Source organism: Mirounga leonina, unplaced genomic scaffold (genome assembly GCF_011800145.1).
Source record: "Mirounga leonina isolate KUSES-001 unplaced genomic scaffold, KU_Mleo_1.0 Mir_418, whole genome shotgun sequence".
Lineage (NCBI taxonomy): Eukaryota > Metazoa > Chordata > Mammalia > Carnivora > Phocidae > Mirounga > Mirounga leonina.
Window position 1 is genome coordinate 27963331 of NW_023270739.1, and position 17149 is coordinate 27980479.

A 17149-nucleotide genomic window follows, 5' to 3' on the forward strand; every position below is an offset into this window, starting at 1 on the left:
GGTACTTAAGGTAAAATAAATACTAGTTATCAGAAGAGCATATTCATTAAAACATCAAAACTTACTGGTTTATGATAGTAATTTAAAAAGTTAGTATAGGAGAGATAAGAGGATTTCCTTGAACTAATTCAGAGCAGTGATCATTAACCCTGACTACAAATTAGAATCACTCTGAGAACTTTAAGAAAATGGACACATGGCTCCCTTCCTAAGAAATTCAGATTAAATTATTGTGGGTTGGGGTCAATATTAAAGAGTCCTCCAGATGATTCTAATATGAAGTGAGGGTTGAGGAACATTAATTTGGAAAAATTACTAATCAGGGTGGATTTAAATAAAATATTTAAAATTCAAATATGAGCACTTCCTACATGATAGGCATTGTTCTAAGTGCAAATAAGGAGCAATTCTTTTTTCTATAAAAGTCATTGGATAACAATATATTTTTTATCTTTTGAATAGTTACATAATTTTATTAAAATACTACTCAAAGTTTATTACGATCTGCTGTCACGAAAGATTCCCTTCTACTTTTCTGATTTATCTTCACTTGATAGTATAACAGAAGAGATCAAACTCAGAAACTTTTTCTCAAGATATGTGGACAGAACCTAAGATTAACATAGATTTCGTTTTTCAAGTCATAGTATATGAGGTATTCTCCATCTTATATCTGGAGTCACAAAGCCGTAATTTAAAAACTGAAACTGGATATTGCTTTAATGCTGAACAGAATCTCTAAATCAAAAATGAACTATGATTGGTGTCAGTGCTTGATTTAAATTGCCTAAAAAATAATTTATGGCACAACCTCAGGGAACCTAGTACGAGTGGGTCTTTAATGTAGACCATGTTTCCTTGTGACCTATTTATAAAATATTTCTTTATAAAAACTTACAGTAATATGATTTTTCAAATATACATAATTAGAAATTAGTTAAAGGAACAGAAATACAGTTTTTGAAATTCTGCATAATTAGAAATTAGTTACTATCCCAGGATGATAGCTTGAGCTTTAACATTTTAAATTAAAACCAACTTATCAGGTATTATAAAACTCATCTGAAATGTATTTTAACTAAAAAAAAGTCAGAGATAAATTAATAAGTTTATGTCTACCCTTCAACTTAACAGTTTTCAGGTTTAAATTTGCTAAAACCAACTGACTATTAATCCTATACAAGGCTAATTACCTTTTATAGCTGGGGAGCAGGCCAAAATGATGAAATTTTGGTTGAATTGTAATATATGCATATATAGGAAAATGTAATAGAAATTTGTTTTCCATAGTTGATGGAATTTAAACAGCTTTAAAATTTTTATGAAAGCTCAGTAGTCAAAATAAATATTTAATAAAAATATACACCATAGGAAGATAACAAGAACTTAGTGTTTAAAAATAAACTTTGTCATATTGTTTTGCCTTCAGTTAAACAGAACTCAATTTAGTTGCTTAAGGTATCTAAGAATGATTAAGGTGTGTTTCTGGAACAATTAAAATTCAAATAACACTAGAGAAATAACACTAAGATGAAAGAGAAACTATGTTTTAACTCAAAGGTTTAAAGTTATAGTTACTGGGACTTTTCAGTATGACTAAGATCCTAATAAACATGAATAGTTTGGGGAGTAAAAATTCAAAGATAGTCATGATTATGTGGTTCATGCTGTGGAACTCTCAGCATGTAAAAAAATACAAATACAGTATATATGAGCACCATTAGAAATGTGCGTGTGTGTATATGTATCTTTATACTTAAAACTTTACCTGATTAAAAGCTGCATTTCAGAGTAAAGTTAAGGACAAAGCACACAATTATGAAAATACATTCTTAAGCTAACATGTCATAAGACTTATTTTAAGAAGTTTCATCTGGCTTTCCTTCTAAAAATCAACAAAAGAATACAATATAAAGGAAGCCAGTATTCTTTTGTAGTGCAAAGTCCCTCGGTTAAACAGAAATTACCAAAGAAAAAAGAATGTGTTCATAAGCGTTTTCAATCCATAATCAGATTCCAACAGAAGGTAATGAAGTCAACTAATAAATGCAAATTCATAGAATAAACCAGCATATGTTGAATTTGCCCACAAGGGACTATCATTCAGGCTTCAGATTATTTTTAATTGAGAGTAGTCAAGATTACTCTGCAGAAGAAATCTTCCTTCCGTATAAAAGATATAAATTTGCAAACTGTAATTTAATATTTCTGCCATAGTCACCAAAACTCAGAAAACTGTCATATCTTATACAATACATACCCTGGGGTAAGATAGGTCTTTAATGAAAATCGCATTTTGATCCTATGTAGAGGCAGCTCATGATAGACTGTTACGTGTATACGTGCTATTTTTCAAAGCTCCCAGAATAAGCAATCACATAAGATAGACTGAACTTCTTTGAGGACATTGTGACATGATAAATAATGCTATTCACCATTTAAAATACGTTCAATCTCTTCTAGTCTTTTTAAAGCAGCAACTCTTTTCTTCTCAATTTCTTTGATTTCCTTTGTTGTTTTGTGGGGGGTCTCTTTGTCTGTATTTTTTCCTAATAGTTTATTGGATTTAGATTGACTTTTATTATCACTTGGTTTTATGATCTGTGTAGGTCTAGGTTCACTTCTTACTTCTTTTACATTTTCAGTTGGAATTTTGTCTCCTTCTACACCTGAAGTCTTACCAGCTGGGGATACTGGCTGTTCTGCAAAACCAGATGAGGAAATTTTATCCCTGACTATATTCAAATGGCGTTGAATATATTCTTCATGTGGTGCTAATGCCAATGTTTCAACCAGGCATCTTTCAGCTTTTAGTAAGTCCTTCTCTTCAAAATAAACAACACAAAGATTGTGTTTTCCTTGCACATTACTTGGATCCATCTCCAAAATTTTTTCAAAACATTTTTTTGCTCCAAGTATATCTTTCTTTTGATTCATCAGAATGTCTCCCTTTAAGATAAGACCCTTGATATGATCAGGATAGTGTCTGAGTAACTCTTCCAAAATTGGCAAAGCCATTAATTCCTTTGCTGTCTGAGAATACAGGAGAGCCAAATTAAACAAAGCACTTCTGAAATCGGCTTGTAATTTTATGGCTTTCTTCATCCACATCTCTGCTTCACTGTCCTTTTTGTCATCCATGGCAAGCATTCCCAGATTGAAATAACCATTAGCATCTTGTGGCTCTTCATTTATATAGCTTAGAAGTCGTTTTCTAGCTTCTGGTCTGAGTTTAACCTCACCTAAGAATAATTTTTTTTAAAAGAAAAAAACATATTGTTAACAAATGAATTAAGTCTGAGGAACAAAAGCCACTTTCAGTATTTATCTAGTTAGATTAGAAAAAGACAGCATCAAAACAACTAATCTCTGTACCTAAATCAAAAAGTAGAAAGCAAAAAACTCAAAGTTTTCACAGGAAAGACAGTGTGCTTGAAACACTGAAATGATAGCTCATTTCCTTTCCTTTAAGACAGCAAGAGTGCCTCAAAAACCTGAAGGGGCAAAATATCTCTTTATAGTTTAGAATCAAACTGGGAGTAGAGGAAGATTATGCAGTTAAGAGGAACAGGCACTGGATTTGCCTACAATGACATGTATTCAATCTTTTTTTTTTTTTTAAGATTTTATTTATTTATTTGACAGAGAGAGACACAGCGAGAGAGGGAACACAAGCAGGGGGAGTGGGAGAGGGAGAAGCAGGCTCCCTGCAGAGCAGGGAGCCCGATGCAGGACTCGATCCCAGGACCCTGGGATCATGACCTGAACTGAAGGCAGTCGCTTAACCAACTGAGCCACCCAGGCACCCCGACATGTATTCAATCTTGATTCTGTTAACACTATGACTACTCATTAAACAAACCATTTAACTTCTCTGGGTTAGCCTGCTATATTTTCTTTTTTCTTTTTCTTTTAAGATTTTATTTATTTGCTGAGAGAGAGAAAGAGAGAGTGCACATGTGTGTGCGCAAATAGGGAGAGCCCGATGCGGGGCTCAATCCCAGGATCCTGGGATCATGACCTGAGCCTAAGGCAGACACGTAACGACTGAGCCACCCAGGGGCTCCAGCCTGATGAATTTTCTAAGAATTACATGAGACATATGTAAACAAGCTCAGGAAACAGTAACTATTATTGGATAAACAAAATGCTTCAGTCTTACAAAATGAGATTATCTTATATATTACTTCAAATTTTTAGACTTTCAAAGGTAAAAAAAATATACCATTAAACATAAAGCTTATATATTTAAATATAAATTAGGATTCCAGAAACAAATATTTGAGATAATTTCTATTGCAAATAAATACAAAAAAACTCAAGTTCCACAACTACAAATCTTAGGGTACAATCTTGTGTTGAAAAATGGGCATTTTTCATGATTACCAAGGTTAGCTAAATACAAAAATATTAGCCTTTCTCTAAATTTAGGTTTTGAATACCAGCCATAAAGATCTCCTGTTCTTTTGACAATAAGATGAATAAAAAAAAATTATAAAATATATCAGTAGGCTTAAGTTCTTATCTTTAACTAGTTATTAAACTAGCTACGTGAAATTTGGTGTAGTTATTAGATCTATTTGATCCTTAATATACAAATAGAAGACCGGCAAAAGTAAACTCAAATACTACGATTTTATGATTTTTTTTTTTTTTTTTTGTAAAAGGTTTTAAAAAGTATCTAAAATTTAACTACAAAATGTAAATGTAGGACGCCTGGGTGGCTCAGTTGGTTAAGTGACTGCCTTCGGCTCAGGTCATGATCGTGGAGTCCCGGGATCAAGTCCCACATCGGGCTCCCTGCTCAGCAGGGAGTCTGCTTCTCCCTCTGACCCTCCTCCCTCTCGTGCTCTCTCTCATTCTCTCTCTCGCAAAAAAAAAAAAAAAAAAAAAAAAAATTTAATAAAAAAAAGTAAATGTAGATTTTTTTTCAAACTAAAAATTAAGATTATAAATTATATATATCACCTTCTGTTGCAGTACTAAAATACCCATATATCAAAGATCCTAATTTATTGTCATGAATAATTTAGTTTTGTTAAATTACAGGAAATTACAACATCTCAGAAAATAAAACTAGATATAAAATGATACCAAAAGCACTTGGTCATACAAATCAAGAGAAAATACATTTTTTTCCTAAAACATATAATGCTCTTGTCTCCCCAGAAATAATTATATAAAAAATTTTGCAAGTTCTGATTATTTGGATATAGTATAATATATATATGTAAGAGATTATTTCTTTATATAAAATGACAAAATAGATTAAAAAGGCACTGCTTAATAGACTACCTGAAAAATAAGTCTTAACACATACCCAAAGAACTAACAATTGTGTTAGAGCATATTACTTGAAAATCATACTTCAAGTATATTAAATATTCTTAGAAATAATTTATGTACAGTTTTGATACAAACTATCCACTCATAAAACATTTGCCTCAGGTAATGTAAGTTCAGATTTTATTATATTTCAAACAATATGTTTAAATATAGAAACATTTTGGGAAAACATACCTGATTCTTGCATTAATATAGCAGAATTGAATAATGCTAGTTTATGCTTTGGATTTAGTTCTAAAGCACGATTAAAATTTTTTAGGGCTTCATTTGGTTCTTTAAGTTCAATATGAACAATTGCCAAGTTGTACCAAAGATCTGCATTATTTCTGTCCAGCTCTAGTGCTTTAAGATATGCTTCTTTTGCTTTGAGAGGTTTATTCATTTTTAAAAGCAATTCTCCTCTGCGGAAAAAAATCAAACACAAGCTTTACTCACATTACCATGTCAATTTGTAGACATTATTTTTCACAAGTTTTAAGCTTTCCCACATACTCACAGCTTTTTTTTTCCTTTTAACCCAAGCTTTTAGAGTTTTCCATCAAAAATAACTATCTGAATATGTCCTCAAACCTGAACTCATTAGTTTAGCAAATTTGGTTATGTTTTCAAATATTTATTAGAGAAAGACCTTTAAAGGGTAAGATATGAGGAGGCATCCAATAAAGGGGGTAGAGAAAATATATTCTTTATGTACATCTTGAAAGAAGGCAGACTAGACTAGATTACATCAGAAAAATGACATTAAAAGAATGAGAGATCAATTTTTCAAGAGACCAAGTAACAGCATTTGAAGAATGAATATAAATACAGTGGTGATGGGGAAATTCCAGTATGCAAATCTATGTTTTAAGTCTCATTTATAAAGAGCAGAACATTTGAAAATTTTACCTTTTCTTACATAAATTCACTCTTCTACAATGTATTCTTATAAAATGGCCAGTCATTAAAACAAAACAAAAAATTCCCCAAAACAACAAAAAAAGAATTTAAAAAGCTAAAGATTGGGTAAGGGTTGGAGGGTACTTGTGCGACCAGCAGATACCCATGAAGAACACATCTGGAACTGAGGATCACAGTTTAAAAACCATTTTACAAACTTTTCTAATATGGTTCCATTTTCTGTTAGAAAGCTTACAAAAGTCATGTGCAAATCAATTTGAGAAGTGATAGGAGAGTTACTTTTATTATGATCCTATTATTTCCTTAAGTATTAGCATAGGAATGAAATCAAATGAACCACTAATATTCTCAATTAAAGCAACTTCTGGAATGTGCTTGTCCAAAATGCTTTTTTTTAAATGCAGATTACTGAATAATTCTTCATAGATTAACACATCACAGGTTTTATTTACATATGCAACCCCACTAAACTTAGCTAATTTCAACAACTACCGGATAAGGCTGAACAAACACAGCCTCCAACTTATGAACAGATTTTATCTCAAAAACTTACTGATTTCTGAATGCATTTTCCCCATAGGAGCAATATTATAAATTATGATTACGTTTTTGGCCAGGCTATAAAACGAAGTTTCACCTATAATTTTCCTCAAGTATACTACAAATGATAATCCTTACATGGGAAAATATATTAAGTTCTAACATGTGATGCCAAAAGTTTTTTTTTACTGACAACTAAAAAGTTTCTTTTTGGTAAAAAGCATCAATGAGTCAATTGTCATAAAGCTCTTGGGAGTTGGATATTAGAAGTAATTATCATAAAATGCAAGTTTCAGGTGTTTTAAGTAAAAATTAATGTGACCATAAGAAGCAAATGAAACTAAAAAGGAGTTTCTACCCTTTCTTTCGTATAAAACCTAAGTTTACCACTACATGTTACAGACTATTGCCAATTTCAAATCAAATCAATTAAATTTGATCATTAAGTCTAAACTAGGCTGTTTCTATATTCTTGGTTGCTAAGATTACTAAAAGAAAAAAAAGTCAGTTTAGTTCAGATAGTCAAAATGTACTGCAGATGCAGCTTTAATTTTCTATGATAGCTTAAAGAGAACTACAATACCTGCTAATATAAGCCTGCTTGAAGTCAGGTCTCATGCTTATAGCTTGTCGGTACAGCTGATCTGCTTCTTCCAGCCGGGACTCATTTGCTCGAATAAGATTGGCCAGATTAATATAAACATTTAGGTGGTTAGGGGCAATTCTGGCTGCATATTTTTTACCAGGAATAATCTGTTCAGAAGAACATAATTTGATATTTCAGTACCAAATAAAATAAAAAATAAGTATTCCTAGTGGCTTACTTAAAATATACATGACATATAAAGGTTATGGTACTAGTTTTACTGCCAAATTAAAATAAGTCATAAAAATGTGAAAGCACCTACAGTATTTACAAAATGTAAATAAAATAATATTTTGTGGCATTAAAGGATATATTTTTCATTCATGCTAGCTCAACAGAATATTGTTAGATTTTATTTATTTGAATCATTTTATAAAGTCCTATAAATCTAAACTCTTGAGGCTAAAGTCTGTTAATATATTTGCATCAGACCCAGAACAGAAAGAACTCAGGTCTCCTTCCCTTCAGTCTAGTGTATTTGTTACACCATGTCAACTTCCATGCTGTCAGCAAAATATTTCCTGGTTGTGACAACAGGGTGGTTAATTTTATTCAGAGTTATACTAAAGCCTCACTTGTCTGGTAGAGTTAGGAAATAAAATGCTCTTATTAACTGATTATTCAGGTTAAGCAAAGGTTATAAAATATATATAGACCCAAATTTTCAGTGAAAATAATAAACTGTGTCTGATAAATTTTATATTGAACACAATTTAACTTTAGAATCTTATGACTGAAATAGTGCTTAAGATATCATGTGGTCCAACTTTGTTTTTAAGACATTTATCAAACTACATCCACTCATTTTAATATTATCATTATTATTAATACAATATTAAGATATACTACCATGGAGAAAACTGTAGTGCAGGATAAACTATCTTTTCTGATGAAGCTGGTCAAGGCCAAGATCTGGCTTTCCAACTTCCAGGCTATACTGTAATATCACTTGATCTTAGCCAAAAGGCCGAGAAGCGATTATACTGTAATATCCAATGAATCTTGTGTATGTGTCACTGTAACAACTGAACACCATACAGCAACAGAGATGTATCCATTCATTTTATTACTTTGTTTTATTCATTTATCTTTTGAGAGGAATAATGCTGAATTTAGTGCTTAATATACATATATAAAATTCTCTTTAAAGTCATTTAGTTCATTGATAACTTCTAATCAAGGATATCTAAAATTCATAACTTTATAAACTTTTTAAACATATTCTACAGAAAATTTTTTTAATTGACTTAGAAAAGTAAATGTAATCCTTTATAAAACTTGTAGTATTATGCTAAGTGAAGTAAGTCAGAGAAAGACGAATACCGTATGATCTCACTCGTATGTGGAATTTAAGAAACAAAACAAATTAGCAAAGGGAAAAAAAAAAGAAAGACAAACCAAGAAACAGACTCTTAAATATAGAGAACAAACGGCTACCAAAGGGGAGGCTGGGGGGAGAGATGGGTGAAATAGGCATTGGGGATTAAGAAGTGCACTTGTATTTAAGTGTTGAATCACTGTATTATACACCTGAAACTAAATATTACAGTGTTAACTGGAACTTAAATAAAAACTTAAAAAAAACCCTTGTAGTAATAAATGGTTTATTGGATACTTTACTTTTATGTCAACAAATTAAAGATAAGGATTTTCCATCTAGGTAATTCTATTCAGTGTGGACATACAGTGGATATAACACAATAAGAATAAATTATGACAACTTACTTGGGGCATCAGTGACTTAGCCATCATGTAAGATTCTTCAGCTTCTTTGGTTCTATTTAAATTTTTGTAAGTTCTTCCTACATTCATGTGGGCACCAATATCATCTAAAATTAAAAAAAAATCATTTGTTGGCAAATATACTAAATAGTACTCAATGTAAACTACATGTTTCTAGCAACAAAACCACCAAGCAAAAAATGCAAAAGCAGTCAACAGATCCTGCATACTCTTTAAAGTTCTTTTAAACACAATTTATTATAATTTATGATCAATGCTACCCTAGAAAATTATTTAATACCGTAAGGACAGAAAATACACATATGACATGAAAAAAACTATTTTAATAGATCCTTGAAAGGCTAAGACATGACAAGAGATATAGAGGTAATAAAGAAATTTGTATCATTTCTCTTCACTAGATTTTACTATACTATATTATGGTTTGCTTCCATTTCCTTGATTGCATAGCTCTGGAATTCACTCAAAAAGTATGGCTCAACTCTACAAGTGAAAAAGATCATCATGATTCCTAGAACTATTTCCAGTGTTGTAACTAACAAATATGCACCATGGTGGGACACAGGCAAAGGGACTGTAAAAAAAAAACCTGTGATTTTGTTTAAAATTCTTGTGAATGTGGATGGAATGCAAGTATAATACCAGGATTCTCCAGAATTACTTAAGATGCAGCAGCCCATCTCTCTTAAATGATAAATCCTACGTATTTATGTGGTTTTTTTTAAACATTTATTTTTTTTTTTAACCTTTTAAAAAGGTTGTGTTACTATCAGTATGTCTAAAACTTCTGTGTAATTTTCTGATATGGAGAATCAAATTCTCAGCAAATTTTTTCAGGGACAGAAAAATACGCTATTTAAATAAGAAAGATGTTAGTATTCGGATTCATTGCACACTACTTTTAGGACACATTTCCTAGTAACTATTTCAAAGGTTTGGAACAAAGACAGAAAGATGGGAGATCTTAAATCAGACGAATTTTACTGAACATGCATGAATCTCTAACAGATAAGACACGATTACTACCTGCCTGTGACATCAAGGATTTTGCAACTATGAAATAATTCTCTGCCTGCAAATCCTAGGACACAGGAGCCAAGCACGTGTATCTTAGGCATTGCCCTAGGAGGAGAGTAACAGTCCTAAGATCTTGCTACATTACGTTTCAGGCTGGTAATTGTGTGCACTGAACAGAAACTGTCACATGCAGTACAGGTTTGGTTAGAGAACTGAGACAAGCTTGGGAAGAAAGGGTTGATTTTTTTGTTGTTACTGATTTTTTGATTTTTGATTTGTTGAGTTTTTGTTGACGTATTGCTGAGTCTCATGGTGTTTCAGGAGGGGTCAAGAAAAAAAAAAAAAAGAAAGAAAAAAAATTGCTTAGGCAAACCATTCCCAATCTTAGCTGCAAATCCGGATACTTACGAATTTTAAAAATTCAGATAACCTTAGCGCCACCTAGCTCTAGCAAAATAGAATCCATAGAAATAGGACCTGCATAAGTGTTTTTAAAAAGTTTCAAAGGCAGTTCTGATGTAGAGCCAAGGCTGAAGTTCACTGTATTACCAAATGTGTAGAAAAAGAGTAGGTAGTCTTTGCTCTTACGTAGCTCATTTTTTTTTAACATTAGATAAATCTTTACCATTAATTATAGAGATCAGAAAGCTACTTAGATAAAACTAAGAACCTGAAAAAATTAATTATAAAGTAAGAAATTTAACCTAAGGAAAGAACAAAGAAATTGGAAGTTTAGGTAAAATTATCGGCGAAGTATTTAAAATGTCACTGATATCAGCCCCAACAAATCTTAGAAAAGAAAGAGGTTATCTACTTGGATGAAAGACAAGGCAAATTAATACCCACTGGAATCAGCTTCTTAAAATTTATTTATTTGAGAGAGAGAACACAAGCAGGGGGAGCAGCAGAGGGAGAGGGAGAAGCAGGCTCCCCGCTGAGCTGGGAGCCCAATGTGGGGCTCAATCCCAGCACCCTGGGATCATGACCTGAGCCGAAAGCAGATGCTTAATCGACTGAGCCACCCAAGTGCCCCTTAAATACATATTTTTAATAAATATTCAAATAAATCCAATACAGTATTAAACAGAAAGTTATAAATATCATAGGAAACATATAGAAGTTGTAAGAGGTTTTAAAGATTAACAATATTTGCTTCTAATTAGAGAGATAGCAAGGTTTATTAAAGAGAAGCCACGTGAGATGGGTTGTAAAAGATGGATAGGCTATGGTAGAAGGTAGATGGCAAGGGAGAAGGGAGGAATTCTAGACTCAAGGAAGAACATGAACAAAGGCAAAGAGGTAAGGAAGCCAAGGATATGTACTCTATACTTCAAGAAAAACTACATAAAGAGCTAAGGAAGATAAAACTGAAATTCGTTTTATTTCTACAACTTTCTCTTCACCTTTCTCTAACTGAAATTTGGCTTCGCCTTGGCGACATGGTTTTTTACATGTAGCTCGTCCAAGTAGTGACCGTGTTCTTTTTCTTATTCTTTGCAACATTGAGCCTGGAGGAAGAGTAGGTGTCCTTGGTGATCTTTAACACTTCCAGACAACTCTTGCTCCTTCTTAAAATCACTTGTCTCTCAATTTCAGGTCATTAAACTCTATTATAATTGACTATCCTTCTTTGCTGCAGTCACTATTCTCTGAGTCTAAGCTCCTGGTTCTTCATGGTTCTCATAATTCTTAGTGATTTCAAAATCCACAAAGACAAATTTTCTAATACTTGGCCTTTGATATCCTTTCTTCCAATGATTTTCACCTCCATCTTCCTTTAACTACTTAGTTCAATGACCACAGTTCATATCTAATAGACAGATAGTGGGTATTGTTTGCCACTCCCCACTCCTCTGAGGATATTTAGAAATGTGACCAGGGTGTGGGATGTGTGTGTGTTGAATGATGACCAGTACCTTCTGGTCATCATTCTAAATGTAAAGTAATGATGGCTTTTGGTGGATGAGGACCATGTTTGGTACATATCCTGAAATACATTTCTGTACACTCAAAATGCCTCTTGAAAAATACTGATGCTCTAGCTAGATCAGACACCAACAATTCTTCAGATCTAAAATCAATGATCCTATAATCCTGCCTCACCTCCCTTCTTAAGATTCTTCATCCATTATAATCATTCCCTTAACTGTTTCTTGTTTAGTAATAACACATTTTAAAAAGCCCTAATCCTGTTTAACGGAATTCTCCATGTCTGTGCCATTTCAGCTGTGAAGTAATAAGAGAAAAGGATATAAGTACATCAACTAGTTTAAATTTAAATAAAGTATTCCTAACCTCAAGTACGGTGTTAAAACTGCTTGGCAATTATACATTTTCCTAGTCTACACACTTTCCTATAACTTGTTTCCAAAAGTGTGATCCATGGGTTAAGCATCATTTGGGAACTCAGAAATGCAGAACTTCAGGTTCTATTCTAAACCTCTATCCATCAGAACGTGCATTTATAACATCTCCGTGTGATTCACGGGCACATTCAAGTTTGTGAAGCACTGTCCTAGTTAGCTACTTCATACCCTCTCCTGTTCTTAGATCTCCAGAACTTCGACCCCTTCCTTCCTCACTCTCTGATGACTCTGCTTTCTATTTCAATGAGAAAACAGAAGCAAAACAGAAGACAATTTTCAGAAACTTCCTCCAGGTGATCTATTCGACTGCCTATATCCACATCTATGTACTTTGCCTTCCTTGTTACCATACGTTAACTATTCTATGACTCAATGAAGTCCTTATCCTGTGCACCAAATTCTATTTATCTCTTCTCATCTATTTAAGGACAATGATCCAGTAATTTGTCTCCCCATCTTGAATTATTACTTTTCCCAGCCTCAGTGATTAGCTGCACATATGCTTTGTTTTTCCCACCTTAAAACTGAAAACAAAAAACCCCTATCATCCTACTTAGTTTCTCTTGACTCCATTCCCACCAACACCACCATTTCCTATTGATACTCTTTAAGAGTTTTCAATACCAACTGTCTCCAATTATTCTTCCCCCACTCTCCTAAACACACTCCTATCAGGCTTTTGCATCTATCATTCCACCAAAATTCAGTACCACCCAACTCTGCTATGTTAAAAAAAAAAAAAAATTCCTTAAATGTCTAAGTAACTCTAATATATAATCTAATTCAAAATAAGCAGCATCAAACACTATAGTATTCATATCACCTGGAATGAAGCCTGAAAATGAAAAACTCTACCTTATTATCCCCAAATATAATCAAGTTTTTAAAAAGAAGCTATTCAAATAGTTTTATTAATTAATAATGCTTACCTGGCTGAACATGGGTAGCCTGTAAGAAGTATTTCAAAGCTCTCTCAAAGTTCTTTTCATTTTCCAGAGCATGACCCACATTATTCCATAATTTGGCATTATTTTTATTTACCTTCAATACATAAGCATAGATAGAAATTAATTACAATTAAAAAATACAACTCCAGGGCGCCTGGGTGGCTCAGTTGGTTAAACAACTGCCTTCGGCTCAGGTCATGATCCTGGAGTCCCTGGATCGAGTCCCGCATCGGGCTCCCTGCTCGGCAGGGAGCCTGCTTCTCCCTCTGACCCTCCCCACTCTCATGTGCTCTCTCTCTCATTCTCTGTCAAATAAATAAATAAAAAAAAATCTTAAAAAAAACCCAAAAAAACCCCCAAAAATACAACTCCAGTTAACACAGTTATTTATTTGGTATACCATAAGGAATGGAGTGTTCCACAGAGGCATCCATGAATGGGTGAGGTGCTCAAAGACACAAACTTTCAATTATAAGACAAATAAGTTCTGTGAATATAATGTACAGCATGGAGACTATAGTTAACAATACTGTAATGTATATTTGAAAGTTGCTAAGAGAGTAGATCTTTGAAATTCTCATCAAAAGAAAAAAATTGTACCTATGTGAGGTGACAGAAGTTAACTTACTGTAATTACTTTGTAATATATACAGATATCATTGTGTTGTACACCTGATACTAATACAAAGTTATATGTCAATTATACCTCAATAAAACTTGAAAAAATAATTCGGATTTTCTCTCAGAAAAGAAAAATTTGTATATATACCTCCAATTAACAAAGATATTTGTTTGGTGTATTATTAGGAATGGAGTGTTCCACAGAGGTGTCCCTGGAGATGAGAAAGGAGCCAAAATGAAGTGCTTCACCAAATTTACTCTCCTTCCTTTTATATAAATATACTAAAACCACAGCAATCTGATTTCATCTATTTGATATATTAGAATTTTACTGAAAATTTTATTTGATCAAAGCATCATGGGGTGCTTGGCTGGCTTAGTCAGTAGAGTATGCAACTCTTGATCTCGGGGTCATGAGTTGAAGCCCCACACTGGGCATAGAACTTACCTAAAACAAAACAAAACAAAACAAAACAAAACAAAACAAAACAAACAAAAAAAACTGCATGGTGCTGTTTGAAAACTCCTGCTCTACTATCTGTATTCTTTTGGGAGAGAAGGCATCTGAACAGGAGAATATGTTTAACATTTCTCTGATTACTTATTTTTAGGCTTGTTATAAAGCTATTTATGCAGTCCATTATGGTAATGAGAAACCTGGGATTAAAGTTCTAAATTAATCTGTGCTTTAAGAGTTCACAGATGGGCATGATATTCCTGCACGGAGAGGATGGTACCTGGCCAAGGAACTAGCCTCAGTGAGTGGGGCTGTGGTTTGAGATTGTTCTAGGAATAAAGATAAGCAAAATTCTTGAAAATTACGGGGCTCCATTTGTATTCCAGGACTGCAGATTGAGAAGTATAGTAATGAGGTCTCTTCTGTTTACAGACTTCTGAGCTACAGGAGGGAGTGGAGTTATTGAGTGAGACAAAAGGATAGTCATGTGATCTTAAGTTGATGCCAAATCAAGAAGTCACACAGACTATTGGAATGAGGCAGTATTCCAATAAAGCTAAGCAACGGGGAGTACAGAAATAGCCTAAAGGAAGTTAAGAATTTAGAGTTTTGAAGAGAAGCACCTGAAAAAAAATCATTGCTTATAACATACAGAAACCAAATTTTATGATTTTTAAAAAGACATTATTCCTATATGTTCTCCATTCTATAGAAATGCTTTATTACTACTTTCTGCCTGTTCTTATCTTTCCTACAGTATTGTAACCTTGGTTATCTTCCACATAGTAGGGTGCCATTTTTTGTTATGTATTTTATTTCATTGAATCTAAGATGCCATCAATTCTAAGGCCATTAAGAAAACAAAAAAGCCACTAATTAATTGTAAGATGCCTCTCACTGTAAGATTTATTCTGATTTTAGAGACGTTAAAAGGTTAAAAAAAAAAAGTCTGCCTTCAGAACTATGAACTATATATAGTATTCTTATTTAAACATTTTATTATCATTTGAGCTTCTAATAACCGTATAGCATTTAGGGAATTATTCATATATGCCATAGACATACCAATTAAATACAATTCAAAGCACTGGTTATGGTATATATTGTATAAAGAACAAATCATTTTTTACTAATCTTTTGGAGAAGTACTTAAAATTGACAGTAAAATGTCTAATTAAATGTAAAAACATCTTAGACATGACTATAAGAAATCATTAATAACATACTTTCCTGTCATTCTGGATAATACTTTACCTTCAAGGCTGACATAAACAATGTATATTCAGACTCCCAATCCCAATTTCTGTGGAGTGTTTTTAAGGCATGAGTGAATATCACCATAGACAGACAAACCCAGGATAACTTTTTTAATACACTGTTTGAGAGAAAAAAAGCAAAACAAAAAAACCATTGTCTATATCACCAGAAGCATTTTATCTTTTAGAATAGAGGTAAAAAGTATGTTAAATATCCCCTAATATCATCTTTGAGTTTATTCTAAGGAATGAGGATTGTTCTAATAATCGTCTAACTTCAAAGGGAATAACACCAAAAAAATTAAATATGCATACTACCTTCTACTTCAGTCTTTAATGATATTAAATTCCAATATTTGCCTCTATTTCAAAAACTCTGTTTACATATAATGGCAAAAAGTTGACAAACCAATTTTTAACTGTGACTTTTCCTTTTTGGGGCCTTTACTTAAAATTTGAATATTTTTGTGTTTATGAAGGGTCAATCTTGTCATTGGCTATATTTTAAAAAATTTGGCTTACACAGATTGCATCTATACCACAGATTATCATGACATTCTTGGAATAATTTCATATTTTAAAGCTAGAATTATTTATTACAAGTCATAGTAAAACTCTTTATGAAATAGATACAAATTATTATACAGCTTTAGGCTAATTATTTGGGACTCAATTCCTCATCTATAAGTTTATACTTCATTTATCCCTATGGTCTCATTTAGTACTAATGTTCTCTATGTTTTTGTCTTAGTAACACAGTTCAACTTCTTTCATTTTGAGAGATCCACTTAATCAGGATAAGAGTGCATGGATCAGAAAGAACATGGACCATGGAGCCTAAGGAAAGGAAAGGAAAAAGGAAAGGAAAGGAAGAAAAAGCATGGACATTGGAAGCAGTCAGATATAAATCTGAATCAAAATTCTACAGTTTACTAACTGTGTGATCTTGAGGTAACCTGATTTAAGTAACCTAGATGAGCTTTAATTTTCAAATGTGCACAACAGTTAAGGAATATTAGATTAAATAAAACAAATCTAAAGGGTCTAGCATGGCTCCTGGCATATGGTAAGCACTCAAAAATTGGTATTGATTAAAATTGGATATATGGGTAGAAGTTAAGAGAAAAGGCCTGGTAGATGTTAGTGAAAATTGTAGACATGGATGAGATCATCCAGGGAGAATATACAGTGTGAGAAAAATGGCTGAGTAAAACTCTGGCAAATAAAAAATATTTAAAGAGCAAGTATAGCAAGACGACTCTGAGATGGGACTGAGCAGCAATGAGCAGACATGGAAGAGAATTAGGAGA

At 32.8% G+C, this 17149-nt stretch overlaps 1 protein-coding gene across 5 annotated transcripts in view; it reads right to left on the bottom strand.

Moving 5' to 3' along the window:
• Positions 1–17149, bottom strand: part of TMTC3 (transmembrane O-mannosyltransferase targeting cadherins 3) — a 62511-nt gene that overhangs the window by 11297 nt on the left and 34065 nt on the right. For 3 of the 5 annotated variants that reach the window (XM_034987876.1, XM_034987877.1, XM_034987875.1), the window contains exons 9-14: positions 15838–15958; positions 13488–13599; positions 9158–9261; positions 7370–7539; positions 5521–5747; positions 2436–3242 (exon numbers count right to left, since the gene is read on the bottom strand). In XM_034987876.1, the coding sequence (XP_034843767.1) occupies positions 2436–3242; positions 5521–5747; positions 7370–7539; positions 9158–9261; positions 13488–13599; positions 15838–15958 (1541 nt within the window). Of the gene's footprint in view, positions 1–972; positions 3243–5520; positions 5748–7369; positions 7540–9157; positions 9262–13487; positions 13600–15837; positions 15959–17149 lie in introns of those variants that run through there. The other 2 variants (XR_004676136.1, XM_034987878.1) reach the window with 2 other exon arrangements.